At 27.1% G+C, this 17,936-nt stretch overlaps 1 protein-coding gene across 2 annotated transcripts in view; it reads right to left on the reverse strand.

Annotated features, from left to right (window-relative positions):
- Nucleotides 1-7,707: 7,707 nt before the first annotated feature.
- Nucleotides 7,708-17,936, reverse strand: part of LOC111617135 — a 54,300-nt gene continuing 44,071 nt past the window's right edge. Inside the window, exons 3-9 of one of the 2 annotated variants that reach the window (XM_023358467.1) lie at nucleotides 13,972-14,020; nucleotides 13,593-13,850; nucleotides 12,341-12,622; nucleotides 10,486-10,680; nucleotides 10,131-10,267; nucleotides 9,091-9,291; nucleotides 7,708-8,585 (exon numbers count right to left, since the gene is read on the reverse strand). In XM_023358467.1, coding sequence (XP_023214235.1) covers nucleotides 8,511-8,585; nucleotides 9,091-9,291; nucleotides 10,131-10,267; nucleotides 10,486-10,680; nucleotides 12,341-12,622; nucleotides 13,593-13,850; nucleotides 13,972-14,020 — 1,197 coding nt within the window. In that variant the 3' untranslated portion in view covers nucleotides 7,708-8,510. The remainder of the gene's footprint in view (nucleotides 8,586-9,090; nucleotides 9,292-10,130; nucleotides 10,268-10,485; nucleotides 10,681-12,340; nucleotides 12,623-13,592; nucleotides 13,851-13,971; nucleotides 14,021-17,936) is intronic. The other variant, XM_023358474.1, reaches the window with a different exon arrangement.

Here is a 17,936-nt window from a genome sequence, read left to right on the forward strand (position 1 = left end):
ATTCTCGATAGTCGTAGACAGTCTGTTGCTTGGAGTTTAAGCAACAATTTAAGGGACGTCCATTAGATAATTGCCACACGAAATAATTATCGTTGTTGTATTGAGAATTCGTTACAAAAGGATCCACTCAATTTATTGTAACAGCGTGACAATGGTAATTACAAATGGAGGAAAGCTATTCAATAAATTTCAACAATGACAATTATCCTTCTTCTCGATAATCAGATAATTAAAAAAATAAAAAGAAAATCAAACAATAAAATAGAATATATATTTTTTATTTATTTATTTATTTATACGTTTTGACAAACTACGACTATTGTTTGTTTTTAAATAGACAAACGATTTTTGTTATTACGTCACGCAAAATTTGCATATTTACATTGTTACATCATATAAAATTACGTTCCATTTCCTCTATCCAAACATTTAATTTTCATCTCTGTTACGTCATACAAAATTATATAAATTTCGTTTTGCGAACAGCCTCTTTGTTACGTCACTTAAATTTAAGTTGAACGTTTCTTGCGTCACACAGAATTAAACAAAGAATATTGAATTTAACAACAAAAAAAAACTTATATTCTTACATCACAAAGAATATATTTTCTCTTTATGACAACTTAAGCAAGAAAAATTCGAGTCATTAATATTAAACAAATGTTATTGTTACGTCACAACACGTTCGAACCGAAGCGACATTGTTACGTCACTTTAAATTTATCATATTTTATTATTACGTCAAACGAAATTCGAGATGTATCGCACTTTAAAACGTCGAAAGTTCGTTTTTTACGTCACATTAATTTTTATCCATTTTCTGAAGTCGTAAAAATTGTATTTTTTGCCATTAATTCTTTTTTTATATAAATATAAATTTTAATACACGATTCTAATGCATTTTTATCGTTTTATATGATAATAATTAGCAATTTAATTGTAATTAACGGCGCAGGGGGCCATTTTTACTATCAAAACTTAGTGGATAGACTAATTTCTTTGAAAGAGAAAGGTGACCTTATCGAGTTTCCACCATGATAATTTATAAATCCACTTAAACGATTATAACTTAAAGTGGATTTATCGTCGTTATATGGGGGATAGAAGGTTTATTGTTATTAAATTTTCGCCATTTGATAAAAGGATTTATCATCATACCGCCAATTATACTTTAGTTCGATGATAAAATTCCGCATGGCAAGATTCTGCCCTTTTACAAGAATCAAGAGAAGCAAGAGGACCAAAGTTACGCCCGGGGGCATTCACGAATTTTGGTCAAAATCTTCTAAATTCAAATATTGAAAAATCTTACTCGCCGGGGGTACCACGAATAAATGAGATTATAAATTTAAAATTGTTTTTCTGCCTTTGTTTTTCTTTTCTTTTTTCTCCTTTCCTTCCCCCTTCTTCTTCCTTCCACAAAAGAATACTTTGACCACATCAAAGTTTATAAAGCAGAGAAACAAAAATAATATTAAAAAAATATGAGAAGGGAATATTTTTATATTATAACAAAGCTTAAAACACGAACGGAAAATTCAATGTTATGCAAAAATGTTTGTATAATCGACTTCTTTTTTACATATTTCCCTGCGCCAGCTGCTTGTCTTTATTGTTTGTGTCGCATTTGTAATGGGAACTGAACGAAAATCGTTTGATTCTTTTATATACGTTATGCCAAGTATAGATTTCTTCAAGAAGAATGTATATATGTATATACATACATGCATTCTCCCTCTGCTAGATGATACATAAAAAATAACTGAATTATGCGTCTTACTATCAATAATAATAATTATTATCTACTATCCTATTCAATTCTTTAGTTGCGGGTTTAAATATTTTGGCCACATGTTTTAAGTGAATCTGAAGGAATTTTTATGTGAAAAATTTAATTTTTAAATTGTTCTAATCGAAATCAATATTATGTTGCTCGTGATTTTATGTAAAATATCCAGTTTATACGGGTAAATTTATTATAAAAGAACGTTCTGTTTGTCGTCAAGTGTTGGTGAGTGACAGAAATCTGTCTCAATAGAACGTAATCTGCTAAGGAGGATAAATGACAAAGTTGTGTATCCACTTGGAACAGTGTCGTTCTTCTAAAATTTAGCAGTTTGACTTATGTTTAGAAGCAACATGTCCTGCACTAAGTCATTTATTCCCTCGTTCTTTTCCCTTTTCATCTTGTTTCTTTTTTATCTTCAGCTTTTTCTATTCTTCTTCATGTTCTTTTTATCTGTTCCTTCTCCTCCTTCCCATCCTTATCACTTCTAGTCTTTAGACAATCGTTTCCTCCTACTCAGATCTCCCTCACTTCCTTCCTCTTCGATCCCGTTAATGCATGCCTGCCATCTGGCGATAAAAATTCACATTAATTTTCGCTAATGGTTTCCCTACGCTACAAAAATTTCCATGACCTATTATTTTATTCATAATATTCCTTAAAATATTTTTATAACCGTAATTATTTAATAACAATTCTAAAAATTTATTTATTTTTCTTAAAATTAACTAAATTGACCGAAAAAGCGATATCGTAACTTCTCAACAACTTTCCAAAGCAATTCGAAAGTTTAAATATTCGCATGTTCATACTATTGGTTGATTGGGATCACGTGATACGCGTTACGATCCGTTAAATGAAATTTTTCCTGCGATGTCAAAGCTCATTGGTCGATTTGAATTTTAAAGTAATTAATGTATAAGTTTCTTCACCTAAATTTTTTTACTTTTTCATTCTTTTATAAAAAAAAAATTAAGGTGAAAACAATGAAATTTAGAGATTTCAAACTTAAATACCTAAAAATTTAAATTTTTTTTTCTTTTTAAGAACGGGATCGGTGGTAAAGTAAATTATTTGAAAATTTCTTCTCATAAAAAGTAATAAAATAATAATTGAATGGAAAGCAATCTGAGAAACAAAGTTTGTATTTAATGGGCACATAAGGAGGCAGTTTTGAGAAGCAAAGTTGCCTGCAGGTAAACCTGTTACTTGAGTTTGGATCCGATGATTTCCCTTGGGTTGCTGTGTCACTAGGCTGTCTTCACATTCTTCCAACTTTCAAAGCTCTGCTTGGATTTTCTTGAAAGATGAAGCTCAGATTAAATAGAAACTAGGAATTTATTACATTTTAAATTTTTTTATTATTAATAATATTTATTTTTAATTTTAATATAATACATTCTTTCCTAATTTCCCATTCTTTCAGTTATTAAATGCCCTTTTAATTTTCTGTTATTTTCTTGTTTTATCGTTTAAAAAAAAAGGTTTATAAAAGGTAAAAAATGGTATTTACCTATGAGCTAATATATTTTAATTAATAATATTTTAAAATTTTTACTCTGTTTATATTTAAAAAACTTTTACGTAATATTAAATTAATTTTTGTTTTTATTAACATTTAATTCTTTATTTATTATTTGTAACGTCATTTTCTATTCAAATTTTTTTAAAAATTTAAATTACCGTTGTAAAAAATCTGTTCTTTTTCCTCTATTGTTACGTAACAAATAAATTTCCTCGGATATTTATCGGTTAATTTAAATTTTAAAATTTTAAAACAACCAATCACGTGTTTTCTTATGGATAAATGGAAAATTTTTAATTTTTAATTTACCGATTTCAGTGTAGTTAATTGGAATACACCTTTTTTTCTTTCGTTGAAATGCTTTTTATCTGGAATAATTAATGTTTAGAAGATTTTTTTAAATATCTAAATTTACAGAATTTATTTTAAAATATTCTAAATATGCAAATTTTTAAACATTAGTAACATTTAATCAAGAAAATATCCTCTTTTTATTTAAATGTTTCTTGCATGATATATTAGTTGAAATTTTTGCTAAGAATTTTTATATTTTACATGAAAGTTTTCAAAAGAATTTAAACATTTTTACAACAAAATTATGCTCTGTTAATTTTGTAATATTTTTCCACTCTTGCAATCTTTATATTACTTCCTTATATATATATTTTATTTTGTCGAATAGATAAAATTTGTAGCTTTTGCGTATCATAAAAATTATGTCTGCACGCTCCAACGCGCTGTAAGACGGGTTTACAGGGTGAAGATTTTCAATTAAATCTGATTTAAAGCAAAAATTTTGAATGTAAAATTAAAATTTTGATTAATTTTCCTTCGTTTAATCTTGCTGTTGGCCTCCATTCTGGAAGAATTTTTATGAAATTCGCACCTCTTGCATTTCACTACCTTTATTGATAACGAGGAAGAGAGAGAGATTTTCTCGTGAAAATCTAGCGATTAAACTAGCGATAAATAAATTTTTTTTTTGCTACAAAGTTTAATTTATTTCTAAAGATAAAAAATTGAGTTTTCGTGCAAACTGGAACATGAAATTGTTGGATAAAGCTGAAAATAGATCGAGTCAACTTACCTCAGGCAAAAACTTCAAAAGCTTGCTTCGGTATTTCCGATATGAGAACTCTTTGTATTCTATTCCAGATTGGAATTCTATCGAATTCAAATATCTAGAACTGTTTACGTTTTCTTTCCCTCCTCCAACTCTACCAAAAACAAAGCATTTGCTTACGAAGAACTTCAGAAAAAAAACTAATTGAAACACGCAATTTAATAATAAACCATTAAAAATATTTAATTTTTTTATTAAAAAATAATTCCTTCAAATGAATTCATTATTAATTATCTTCATTTAATTGAAATTTTAAATTAAAAATAATAATTACAAATTTTTTTTGGACTCAACCACGTGATGAAATCTACATTTATTCGTTTAAAAAAAAAAAAAAAAAACTTTATTTCGAATCGTATTGGTCACTGCGTTCCACGTGATGTATTTCGTAACTGTCTATCCTTAATTGGTTAGTTTAAATATTCAAACTAACCAATAATATTATTTGTCGATTCGCAGTAATTGAATTTTACACTTTAATATTGTTTTTATTTTAAATAATANGGTAGAATTTTAAAAACAAACATTTTTTTTATTTTATTACTTAGTTTATTATATTAATATTTACATGGATTGTGTTACTCTACATACTGTACTGTACAGTACTGTACATATACAGGTATACAGAGTAAACAATACGGTACACTAAGAAGAGACTACACGGGTAAAAAATAATGTAAGTTATATAATATATTGTTTTATCAATATCGTCCAATTATTCCCAAATGGGAGGGGTTAAACACACAAACTCCCCGTGTGCACGGTCTTAATTGGTCCTTTTTAAAATTTAAAATTCCAGAACCAAAATATATTTAAAAACATAAAACACGAATAAAAATATCTATTTTACTTATTACTTCGCCAGATTATTGTAATCTTAAATGTTAAATTTCTAAGAAAATTTGACGTTTGTAATATTTATTTTTATTTTAAAAATTCGTTTATAAGTATTTTTCGAGATCCATAAGTTAAATTTGATAAAGTTGCTAGATCTTGTACAGGTTTATGCGCGTCTCTTCCGCCATTTTTTCTGCAAGGCCCGTGTTTTTTATTGTCCAGATACGTGTTTTATGCTTAAATATATACGATACATACGCTTATTTTTATGTGCAGGGGCACACTCTAATATGCCCACAAGTTACCCACACGTCTTATTAATATACCTTTCAACTAAAAATGCAAAATCTCGAGAAAGTTCTTGTGCATTTTCACACGAAAACTGCTTATGGCTACCGTCTCTTTATTCTCAGAAATCGTACTCGATATAACGAACGAGAGACTTCGCTTCTTTCATATTAGGGAATAAAAATTCGCGTGCCAAATTTACTTCCCATCCAACAACGAGAAGAAACGAGTGGATAAAAAAAAATATGGCAGACGTTAAGAAAATGTAAAATAAAAAAATTCAATTGCGAAATGATGCACTTTATGTATTCCATCACATTCAGCCACTTGCTAGCATCAGATAATAATAATAGTTTGCAACAGAATATCTAAAAAGTTGAAAGATAACTTTTTTTAAAACTTCAATTTGTCACAACGGCTTTCATCCTTCTACCAAATTTATGCGGGGGGAGTAAAGACGGGGAAGGGAATTTCTGTGTCGAAAAGAGAGAACACGTGGTACATAAAAGAGTTATCGGACCTATTCACTACGTCATTTTTAAACTTATCCTGTTTACTTATTTCTGACGTTTTCTAGCCTGCAACAAGGGATTATTATTATTGGAATAATGTACTACTACGTATCTCCTACTTAAGATAATTATATTTCTTCCATTTCCTATCTCTTCCAACTAACTCTCCGGGGCAAAATCTGCAGCCTTCTACCACATAGTTCGGCATATTGATCGTGATATCCTCCGAAGCTTCTCCTTCATTTCAATTCTCCAGATGAGAATTACACGCAGAATATCATATTTACTACATTTTCCGCATCCAAAGATGGATGAATAAGGCTTTCCTGCACTTTAAACTGATTCGAAACATTAATTATCTGTCATATTCTCGTCGTCGTCGCTACTACTTTATTAACGTTTAACATGGACAATAATTCTGTTCCCGTTCCTCTTTCTTCCTTATATAACTTTAAAAACCAGTTTTTCTTATCATCAATATGATGATGTAGCCCTTTATGACTCATATGCAAAAGTCTTCAATCTAAAAATATTTTTTAAAAACAAGAATGTACACAATATAATAATCTAAATTAATTCTCAAGAATATAATTTATTATTTTAAATTTTACAGCATAATCTCGTATTAATTGTTTTTCAAAATCACTTCCATTCACGTGAGAATTTTCAATTTAATATTTCATTGGTTAATTTATAATCGTTTTCATTCACGTGATTATTTTATACTTGAAATTCTAATCTTATTCGTTAATTTTTAATCGGTTTCATTTGCCTAGCATTTAAAAATTTTAAGCCGTAATCTTATTCGTTAATTTGCCATTCTTTTATTCACGTAATCATTCTAAATTTGAAAAAAAAAATGACCAATGAGAAAAGATTTGTCGAGTCCCTAGTGTAAGTAATTGATTATTGGCTTTAAGTCCTTGCAAAGGACTTTTAAAAGGGTAGAATTTTAAAAACAAACATTTTTTTTATTTTATTACTTAGTTTATTATATTAATATTTACATGGATTGTGTTACTCTACATACTGTACTGTACAGTACAGTATGAAGAGNGTACAGAATTGTATATATATAATAGTTTTATTTTCAGAAATATATGTTTAATTTTCTTATGCTTAGCAATTTATACATATAGAATTGCTTTTTAAATATGATTAATATATTAAATAAAAATTTTGTTTGTTGAAAATAACTTTGATCAGTTGTAAAACAGTTGCTAATTTTGTTTTTTATACATCATACTTTATCTTATATTTTATAAATTGCTTTATTTAAAAAGTTTTTGTAATAGATTTGAAAAGGTGACTATAAAAAATTCAAAAATATATTTATTAAAGGTAATGTCCATTTAGGCAGAGGAAAATCTTCCCCAAAAGAATATCAAACCACATAAAATAACAAACAAGAAGTTTAATAACAGTATACTGTCTTTTTACATAAATATTTAAAATTTATATAATTTTAAAAAATAACTTTTAAAATTTAACAATTTTTTAAACAATTTTTATTAGTTAAATTTTAGAAATGTCAAATTATATTAATTGTACGATTAATTTTTGTTTGGTAACATTAATGATTTTTATTTTTAACACGTTATTTAACATGAATTTAATTAAGATATTGTCACTAGATGGCAACAACGAGCAACATTCTTCAGGAAAAATTTATATTTATATTTATCAAATTAGTTAAATTTATATTATAACGGTATTTATATTATAATTACAAATATTACGTTATAAGTCAATTTTAATTTTAATTCATTTAATAAATTTGTTTCAAAATGTTATTAACAGATGGCAGCATTTACCTTCTTATCGAATATTGATCTCTGTTTTTTTTAATCATTTGAACGATTTGTTCGAAAATATGATTAAAAATCATTAAATTAATATCGGATATATTTTTAAATAATTGTAAAAAATATTTAAACATAAATATTTATTTAATGATTAACATTTTTACATAATTTAACAAGAGTGAAACTTTCCTGCAAGTATGACAAGGTGTTTAAAGCCCGTACTTGTATTTCTTATAAGTTACATATCTGTAGATATTAAATGCATAACTGTATATAAAAAACATTTTTACATAATGGAAAATATGTGGAAAGTAACATAGAAGACATCGAAGCGACTTACAGCAGCACATATGTTTACGCAGAGGAAAAGCGTAAAAGAAATCGTACCCATCATATAAAAGATCATAAAACTCGTCAAACGAGAGCCTTAACTAAACACCATTTTACAGAGAATATAGTAGAAAATCGTTATGGGCTTAAATTGTGTCTGAGTCGAGTCGAGTCGAGAAGGTAGAGACTTAGATAAACACATCTGGTGGACTATGTTTATTGAAGTAGTCAGACTTTAACCTTTTCCCATAACCATGAGCCAGATGATCATTTTAAAAGTTTATCCTTTCTGTCTATCTGCAAATCATGACTCTTCTTCCAGTTTCGTTCCGAATGTCTTCTCGGGATCGATGTTCCAGTCGTCTTTCAATCGGACCCTCTGTAGGATAATTTAGAGTTTTAAGATAAGTTTAAGAGTAAAAATAGTTTAATTAAATGTTTATCTAGCGATAAATTTATTAATTTTTTAACGTTATCACTTATTACTCTTACAAATTCCCATTAAACCATTGCATACTCTTCTCAAAACTAGAGCAACCAAGTTAAGTAAATGTAAATTATCTTCAAATTAACATCCTCATCAATCATCGCTACGTTTTTTTTTTTTTTTTTTCGCCCTCAAATTAATTTACTTTATACAGTATAAATTTATTATAAAAACCTTATTTGGGACCTAAATTTGATAATTGCGAAAAAATGATCCCGTGGCCCACCGAGGTCATTTTTTCCATTTATGTGTGGGTAAAGCGATAATGGATGTTGGATAATTAATCAAGTTTGTCAATTCGGACGTAGGTCGAGCCGTTTCCTGAGAGTCATCCTCATCCTGTGAGTTCAGGAAGCGAAATCATTTGTTTATCAGGGTCAAGGAGGAAGCTACTCACCACAGCGGTGCAAGGTCTGGGAGTTTCTCTTATTTGGAGAACGGTCGGTGGACGATAGAGCGGTGCCTCAGGCACAGAACGTTTAGGTTCACGTCCCGGTCCTATCCACACCCCACTGACGTAAGAATACTTCCCTAGTGAGTTCATGCTGTCTCTTCCGGTCAGCGAGTCGTCATTTTCGAAGATCTGGTAGGATGATCTCTAGAAAGGAAGATCCAAAAAAACAATCCCAAAATTGCACAATAAACTTCCTACCATCAAAATTTCCAAAATTGGTAATAAATAAAACATTTTTCATTCAAAGTTTATTTGAATCTTAAGTGTTATTCGTTAAGAATTTTTAATTTGTAAATTTCAAAAAGACGTTTAGTAATTATGTTTATTTCGTAACGTCATTTTTTGAACTCGTGTTTCTTATATGAAATAGACATATTTTTTAAGTCAATAACAATGTAAATTACACGTGAAAGAAATGACAAAACGAATTATTATTATTATTTAGAATTATGTTATATTTTTATATTGTAATAGAATTATTATTGTATTATTTTCAAGAAAGAAAAAAAAGAATAAAGATTGAAATATAAAAGACTTAAATAAAAATATGAAATAATTACTACTTTTTATGTTTTATAGTGTAGAAGTATTTTAATATTATATATATATATATATATATAATTAAANTCTTATCGTTACTTTTTAACATGAGATAATCATTATAAAAAGTTAATGATAATTTATATAGGCTATAATCTAGATTAGATTTTTGGCATTTAGCTTTTTAATTTTAGAACTTTTCTGATTTTTTAAACCTTCAATTAATAATTAAAAAATAAAATAAAAACATTAAATTTTTTGTAAATGTAATTATATATTTAAAATAAAATTTAAAAAATAAAAAGTATAAAACAATTGTTTAAATATTTACAAGAAATGTGAAGCTATAATCCGAATAATAAATGAGGAAATTTTTTTTTAATTTTTAAAATAAAAAAATAAATTATATTTATATTATTATTATTTTAAAAACTAGAACATACCTTAACATAAGGCGATACTGATCTGTTACAACTCTTGTTTATATGCTGGACGATCATGGCAGATAAAATAACAAGGATAAATATTAAAATAAATATTCCCACCACGATGCCCAGAACTATCGGAGTTAAATCGGTACCTACAAAAATATAGAAATAATAAACTTTATATCAAACTAAAAACTAAAGCCAAGTGTCTGTCTGTCACGTAATACGTAGCAAAAAATATTTATTGAAAGTGTTCTTTTTTTAAATATTTGCCTTCCTAAAATAAATCAGTGGCTATCTAAATGAATATATAATGAGATAAGAATTTATATTTCACGTATAAGGTATTAAAAATTAAATTAAATCTCACCTAAAGTAGTTGATACTTCAACCACAGATTCATCAGCAATTACACTCATGACATTCGATTCTAAATCTGTGATTTTTAATCTCCCTCGGTGGATTCTGCCTTTCAGATCGATAGCAGCATCTTCTAAAGTCTTATCATCCATAACATTGTTCTCGTCGTTAGTAATTACAATATTAAAATCGACAGACATCTTATCTGTAATAGAAGAAAACTAATTAAAAAATTAATTTAAAACTCTCCCGAAAATTTAATCATGTTATTTCTAACTCTACGGAAAGTAAATTTAATCCAGAATATAAAGAAAATATTAATCATTTCCGCGGTTAAAATATCGTTAAAGTAAATCATCAAAATTTCTAAATGTATTTGTTGAAATTAATAAAAACTTAAATATATTTAATAAAATTAATCAAATTCGAAACGTAATTATTGAAATCGAGAACATTTTTAAAAAGAAATTTAAAGTACGTTAATTGTAATTAAATTCTAAACGTAATTATTGAAATTGACAAAATTTTGCACGTGTTAAAACTGACATTATTTTAGACGCGTTAAGAGAAATTAAAAATTTTTGAACACGTGTATTGAAATTGATAAGATTTTTAAAAGTGAATTTAAAGCACGTTAATCGTAATTAACAAAATTTTAATTACATTTAATAAAATTGTACTTAAGAAAGTTTAGCCAATATCGATTTACTTTTTGTATAAATTCATTGTCAACAACAAACTATCCGTAAACTAATTATATTTAAAATAACAATTAATAACCCGGGTTAGCGTTAAGATAAATAAAATCATAACAACATATCCTGTTTGTGAAATTTTTTAAATCTGTCGACATTAATCTTGACAATCTAAAGTAGCTTTTAATTAAAATAAGGCATGTTAAGTACGAGCACTTTCGAAGCAGATGTTAAAAAGAATCATCAAAGCACATATTAGTAACAATTAGCAGTAACATGGTATGCAAAAACACTAAGTGTTATTGTGATTCAACAGTAGTTAAGAAGCCGAATTCTTCTCTGGTTACTTAGATTTATATCAAAAGTAACGATACCAACCCACAGAAATCATGGACCTTGCCGAATTTGGATTGTATCTGCGCTACTGCCTATTAGTATCGGCCGTATCAACAAGCATTATCATAAATTATTTCTGTGTAGGTGTGCAACGTAAATTCTTCCCATTGATATTCATTATCAAGGTCACGGATTGTTTACGTGAAATTTTTCTAATTATCTTTTAAATTCAATCACCGATTAAGACTCTTACAAATTCCCATTAAACCATTGCATACTCTTCTCAAAACTAGAGCAACCAAGTTAAGTAAATGTAAATTATCTTCAAATTAACATCCTCATCAATCATCGCTACGTTTTTTTTTTTTTTTTTTTTTCCCCTTNTTTTTAAGTCTGTTTATTAAAATTAACATATTTTTAAACACGTGTACTGAAATTGACAATTTTAAAAATAATTTTAAGCACGTTTATTGTAATCGAACAAATTTTAGTTACAGTTAAATTTGTTAATTTCAATAAACGGTAATTACTAATATAATTAAAATCATTTCTTAATTGTAATTAAAATATTAAATACGTTTGCTATAATGAACAAATATTTGCACGCGTTTATTGAAATTAACAAAATTTTGGGTATTTAATAACTTTTTAAATTTTTTACCTTGCGAATTTATCAGATTAACGTTTATAACATTCATTTTTCAATGATTTTAAGAAATTAATCGACTTTCTATTATAAATTCGAAATTTATAAATTATTTTAACCATTAATTTTATTTTCTCAGGAGAAATAAAAAAAAAATACCGTAAATATTTAAAAGTTAAAGAATTTACCTTTTCGCAAATTTAAATTTTTAATACTAGAAAGTGGAATTCGAACAGCTTTTGCTAATTCTTTTTTGATGTGATCTTTAAATTCTGCTTCTCTTCCGGAAGCTTTAGCGCTATAATCAGCATCAAACGTTAACTGAACAGGAACTTGATTAGTTGAACGTTTTCTTCTCACGTGAGCCTCCTGAGTGCTTTCTTTCGTGAAAGAACTTTTTAACGAGTAAAATTCTTCTCCATTCAAAAATTCTAAATCCATTTCAGAGTAGACATTTTGCAAGATTTTGACTGAAACGAAAATAAAAAATTTAAGATACTTTGCTGTTAAATATAATTTATGCGCAGTTAGATCAAAATTATGATTTTTAATGTTTGTAGAAATGTCATTTTCGAGACGTATGCTTAGTAAATAATGATGAATAACCTGTCTAGACGATTTACGTTGATAATTCTCGAATTCTACTTCATGTTATTTCAGTTCAGTATCTCTACATCAGCGACTGATCACTATCAGGCAATTACAACTAGTAGGAACAAAACAGTTTCAATGATACTTGTAAATATTCTTTAGAGGTTTTGGCACCGGACTTGGCTTTAATTCTGCTTAAATTTAACTAAAATATTACATTTATTTTGAAGATATCGAGTTAATTCAACATGAAATACATTTTCTGATAAAATACTTTTTATGCTACTATTTAAATTTTCATACTTAATTGTGATTGAATTAATTTTAATTGTAATTAAAATATTCTCAAATTTGTTCGTTTCAATTTTAATCAGCTGTTGATGTAATTGATGCCATTTTCACCGAAATGAACAATTTTTTAAGCGTGTGTAATTAAATTTACACGTTTAAATCTGTTTAAAATATTGTTAATTTTAATAATGTAGTTTAAAAAACGATTAATTTCCATCAATAACATAAAAATTTACGATATTTTAAATTGATAGTAACGTTACAATAGCATCAAAGATACGTTTTCCACTGACGTCTGCTAATAATATCCTACATTAAACTAGCATTCAGACTTTTAAACCACTTATTTTTTATTTACGGCATTTTTTTCAAAGATTTTAATTTCTAAGATTAAATTTTCCTCTAGATTCAAAAGGCACAAAAAACGAATCCATTAAATGCTTTTCCTCAATCCTTGTTTACTCGATTTTTGAAGGAAAAAGAAGCAAATAAATAACAATGAGAAAAAATGGAGTGATTTATGACATTTATCTGTTACCTATATAAGGAAAAACTTACCAGGTAATATCAAGGAGTGGTTAATAATATCGGAAGAGACGTTAAAACATTCAACGATTCTGTAATCCTGTTTTTTGGGGGATGCCCTGACAGCTCGTTTGCAATCGACTAACAAGAGGAAACAAAGAGGAGTATCTTTCTCTCCTTCCCCCCCGCAGAAATGTTGTAATTCATAAACGTTTCTTTTGTCGAGAGCTGCCAACAACCTACTTAATGGCTTCAACAAGTGGAACACTAGTGTTTCTGATTTACCTGAATCTGTAAGAGTTTTCAATTAGTTTTCGCTCTATTTCGTGATTAAATCAACAACAAAAAAAAATATCACACAAACTTCTTATAAAACATATTATTATTGTTATCATTATACATATATACTTACTATTTTCTTTACTATTCCAGTAAAAGATCTGACGTGATGAAGAGTGAACCTGTTAAATATTTAATAATACTAGTTACTGACGTAAAATAACAATATCGTGTTTGATAAGAAACAGTAAACCTGTGTTGAAAGGATAAATTATAAATAAAAGTACTAAAATGAGTTTAACAAATTTAATATCGCGTGTAAAGAACAATACAGTAGTTTTTGGTCGTGTTTTAATTCTTAAATTAATTTCTTTTTTTATTGTTTTTAGTAGTATTAGATGTCTTAAAGAGTGAAGAATGTATTATAAATAAATATTTTTAGTTATTTCTTCTTGTTCTCAGTACTTTAATAACTTTCTGAAAACTTAGCTTATCAGATCCGGGATTCTTAGAATGAATTTGGCTTTATCTAGAATGATAACGTTCTTTTACTTAGTTTTATTTAATTTATTTCAAGTTTTTGAATATTTAAAGATACGTTTTATGGTATTAAATATGTTTAACTTGATAGATTAAATCGATAGACTTTTAATTATGATGAAGGCATCGATTGTATCCTGTAACAAGCCATAATTTTCGAACCAGGTATAACTTTATGCGCCTGTTTATAAAAGAATATGCAGAATATTTTAGTAAAGAATAAGAATTTTGTATTTTTAAACGCTCCAATTACAAATATAGAACCGAAATTTCTATTTATACATTATAAACGTGTAGCTACTCCACGCTAACTGGATATGGGTTACTAGATTTTTCTTTTCTAAAAACAAAATAAATCCGGATTACTTGTAAGAAACGAAATAGCATTCTTTATTAATAATTCGAAATTATTTATATCTAAGTATCTAGTATAGCTATATCATGCTATTTCGACCAAAGTCATAGTTATAGCCGATTATTTCTAACATAATCAGTTATATCCTGCTATTTTCTGTTATAATTATTGATATATCCGTCTATTATCTATTTACATAACTGAAAATCAAAATATTTGACATTGCTGTTGAGAATCCTGTAGAAAGATATAAGCTAGCCGCAATTAGTGACGTAAAAATGCTTAAATATGATGTAATAGTACCGATATATCAGGAATTATTTGCATGAATATTATACCAGCTATAACTGAATTTACTGATAAGAAATGCAACTAGGTATATCTTGAATTAATTATATAAAAATGGTATTTATTAAGTCAAAAATTCTAATTACATTCGCCTACATCTGATTTAACTTTTAGTACTTAATAATCCAATAGCCTATAATAAGAGTTTTTCTCATGAAATAGGAATTAGATTTATCTAAATTTTGTTACTGAGTCAGAACAAAGTATACCTTAAATTAATAATAAATAAATGGTATTTAATGTATACAAAATTAAAATTTTATTATGATACTTGCCCACAGTTACGTCAACTACTAGTATTTGTTTCTAAAAGATAATAAGGGTTTTTATCACTAAAATGGAACCAGATATATGTGAATTTACCATTAAGAAACGTGTATCTAGAATTAGTAACGTCGAAACGTGTGTAGAATACACCAGAAATGACGACTTTTACGGTACTCACGCGTATCTGTAAGCTAAGCTTGAGTAGGTATTCGAATAATTTCACTTAATTTCTGCAAAATCTGACACCATAATTATAAGAGATATAAAAAAAAGCATCAAGGTGACATTGATATTTCACTTCTGAACCATATTCTCGATGGTGTTTACGAAAACTGATCATCCCATTTCGCGCATTTCCCATGTCCTCTGCAGTCACCTTTCACTAAACAATTCACTCATTAGTTTAATAAGCGCATTTTTTCATAACCTGCTATTCATTCAATCAGATTAAATAGCGTTGATCCGGTTGCAAACCAATGCGAAGTCCTCCAGCTCGTAAAGAGAGTAACTCGATCCCCCCGAACAATTTTTTCTTCCGGACCGAATTTCGAAAAAATTTTTTTTATAATTTAATAATTTGAACCGGGTCCCGAAAGGTCAAAATACAAAATTCAAAAAATCAAAATGAAGGAACAGGTGCAAAATTGACATCACTCGACTTTTTCCTAAAGATTTTCTACTGACTATAAAAAGTCAGATAGGGTGATTAATGCGTGATAAATATATTAATTTGCTTGTTTTTTTTATTTTTTAAATAGCATTGTTTGAAATTTTATATCTTTAAGATATTATACAGGCTATTTCTTGCCTTTTTTTATGTGAGAATTGAATTTATTTAATTGGACGATTAATTATATTTTATCTGTAATTTTTTAAAGTTTAATACTACGTATTGTTTTTAATTTTCTTTAAAATTTAATTGTAATAAATTATTTTGTTAATTTAAACAATAGAATTTAATCCATTAATTGCAATTAAATTTGTAAATTTCTCGGCAGCTGTTTTTTTATCAATTTCATTTTTAAAATGAAAACGACACAAAAATTAACAGCTGATATGAAAAATACACAATTATCATACGTAAATCCGTTAATTACAATTAAAAACAATGCTATTTTGAAAATTAATTTTATTTTAAGAATTTAAAACAGTACAAAAACCAAGAGATGATTTAAAATTTTAATCGAAAAAAAATTTAATTTAAAAACAAATTATAAATAAATCATTAATTAAATGACATCATGAAAGTGTACTTTTGAAAGAATTTTTGGGTAGGTTTACGGTAAAATTTATGCACTAGAAATACAAAAATTTAAGCAAAACACTATTTTTACTCTTTAATTAAAATAATTAAACCATTTTTCCGATATTTTAACCCTCATATTTTTTATTAAAATAAAATTTTAAAAGTATGCTAGTGTCCGATAAACTTCTCTAGGCCTTATTTAATTGCAGGTTACGGTTAAAAATCAATGGGAATAAATTGGAGCAAAATATCACTATGGTAACAAAATGAAGAAAAACAAAATAGTCCTTGGGATGAAATAGAAAAATCGATAATAATAAAATATGCATAAAGCTATAAAATTATTAATAATTCTTTAAAAATTCTGTAGGAAATGTTGTCGAAAGGTAGAATTACATAAGTTTTATGGTAAGTATAATGCAAATTTCAACATAAAGCGAGTTACCGAGTTTTTTACCTAAAGAAAAAACAAACCAACACATTGTAAATTGTCGTCACTGTCAAAGCTTGTCGAGTGTTTGCTATTGTTCTCGTAGTGTGCCGTTTCAGAATATTGACACGTATTGAAAGAACATAAATAGACAACGAAACAAGCCGATTGTGACGTTTTCTTCAAACTAAAATAAATCTTATTTATAAAAAGATAAATTTAAGTAAAACCTGATCTGAAAATTTAAATAAAATAGCTTGAAAACAGGAAAACTTTTATGTAATTTTCCCCGTAAAGTAAGCTTATAACTTGAAAAATAAATAAAATAGAATAACTTTATATCAATTTTTCTTTACTTTTAATAATTATTTGAAATTATAAAGTTAAAATTTCTTAGATTTTTTTCGATTAAATTAATTATTTTTACGCTTGAGATAATATAAAAGTGATAAAATTGGAATTAATCTTTTGCACTTTCTCTAAGAGAAAAAGAATGATTTAATCGTTTTCACTTCCATTGTTGCTGTTAAACGTCACTTTCACTTTTAATCATTGCTAAGATAATCTATTTCAATAGTAAATATTAAAATAGATTATTTGAATAACAATCAACACTTGAAATTGATTGGTTTAACACATGCAACATTAAATAAATTTATCCTCCAGCTGATATTGATCAATTTACTTAACTAAATTAAAATTTTAATTATTAACGCTGTTTTAAGTAATTTTAATTGTTTAATACTCTATAAAACACTTATAAATTATACAAATAAGTAATTAAATTCTTTAGATTTTTGTTAATTTAGTTAGTTACCCGTTGAGACGTAGGATGGAAACAAAAGGCACACCTGCCCGACAGGATGCTACTTATGCTTAATACGTCTACCTTTATCACCTGAGATGCTGGAT

Source organism: Centruroides sculpturatus, unplaced genomic scaffold (assembly GCF_000671375.1).
Source record: "Centruroides sculpturatus isolate CEXI.00-Female unplaced genomic scaffold, Cexi_2.0 scaffold96, whole genome shotgun sequence".
NCBI classification, from domain to species: domain Eukaryota; kingdom Metazoa; phylum Arthropoda; class Arachnida; order Scorpiones; family Buthidae; genus Centruroides; species Centruroides sculpturatus.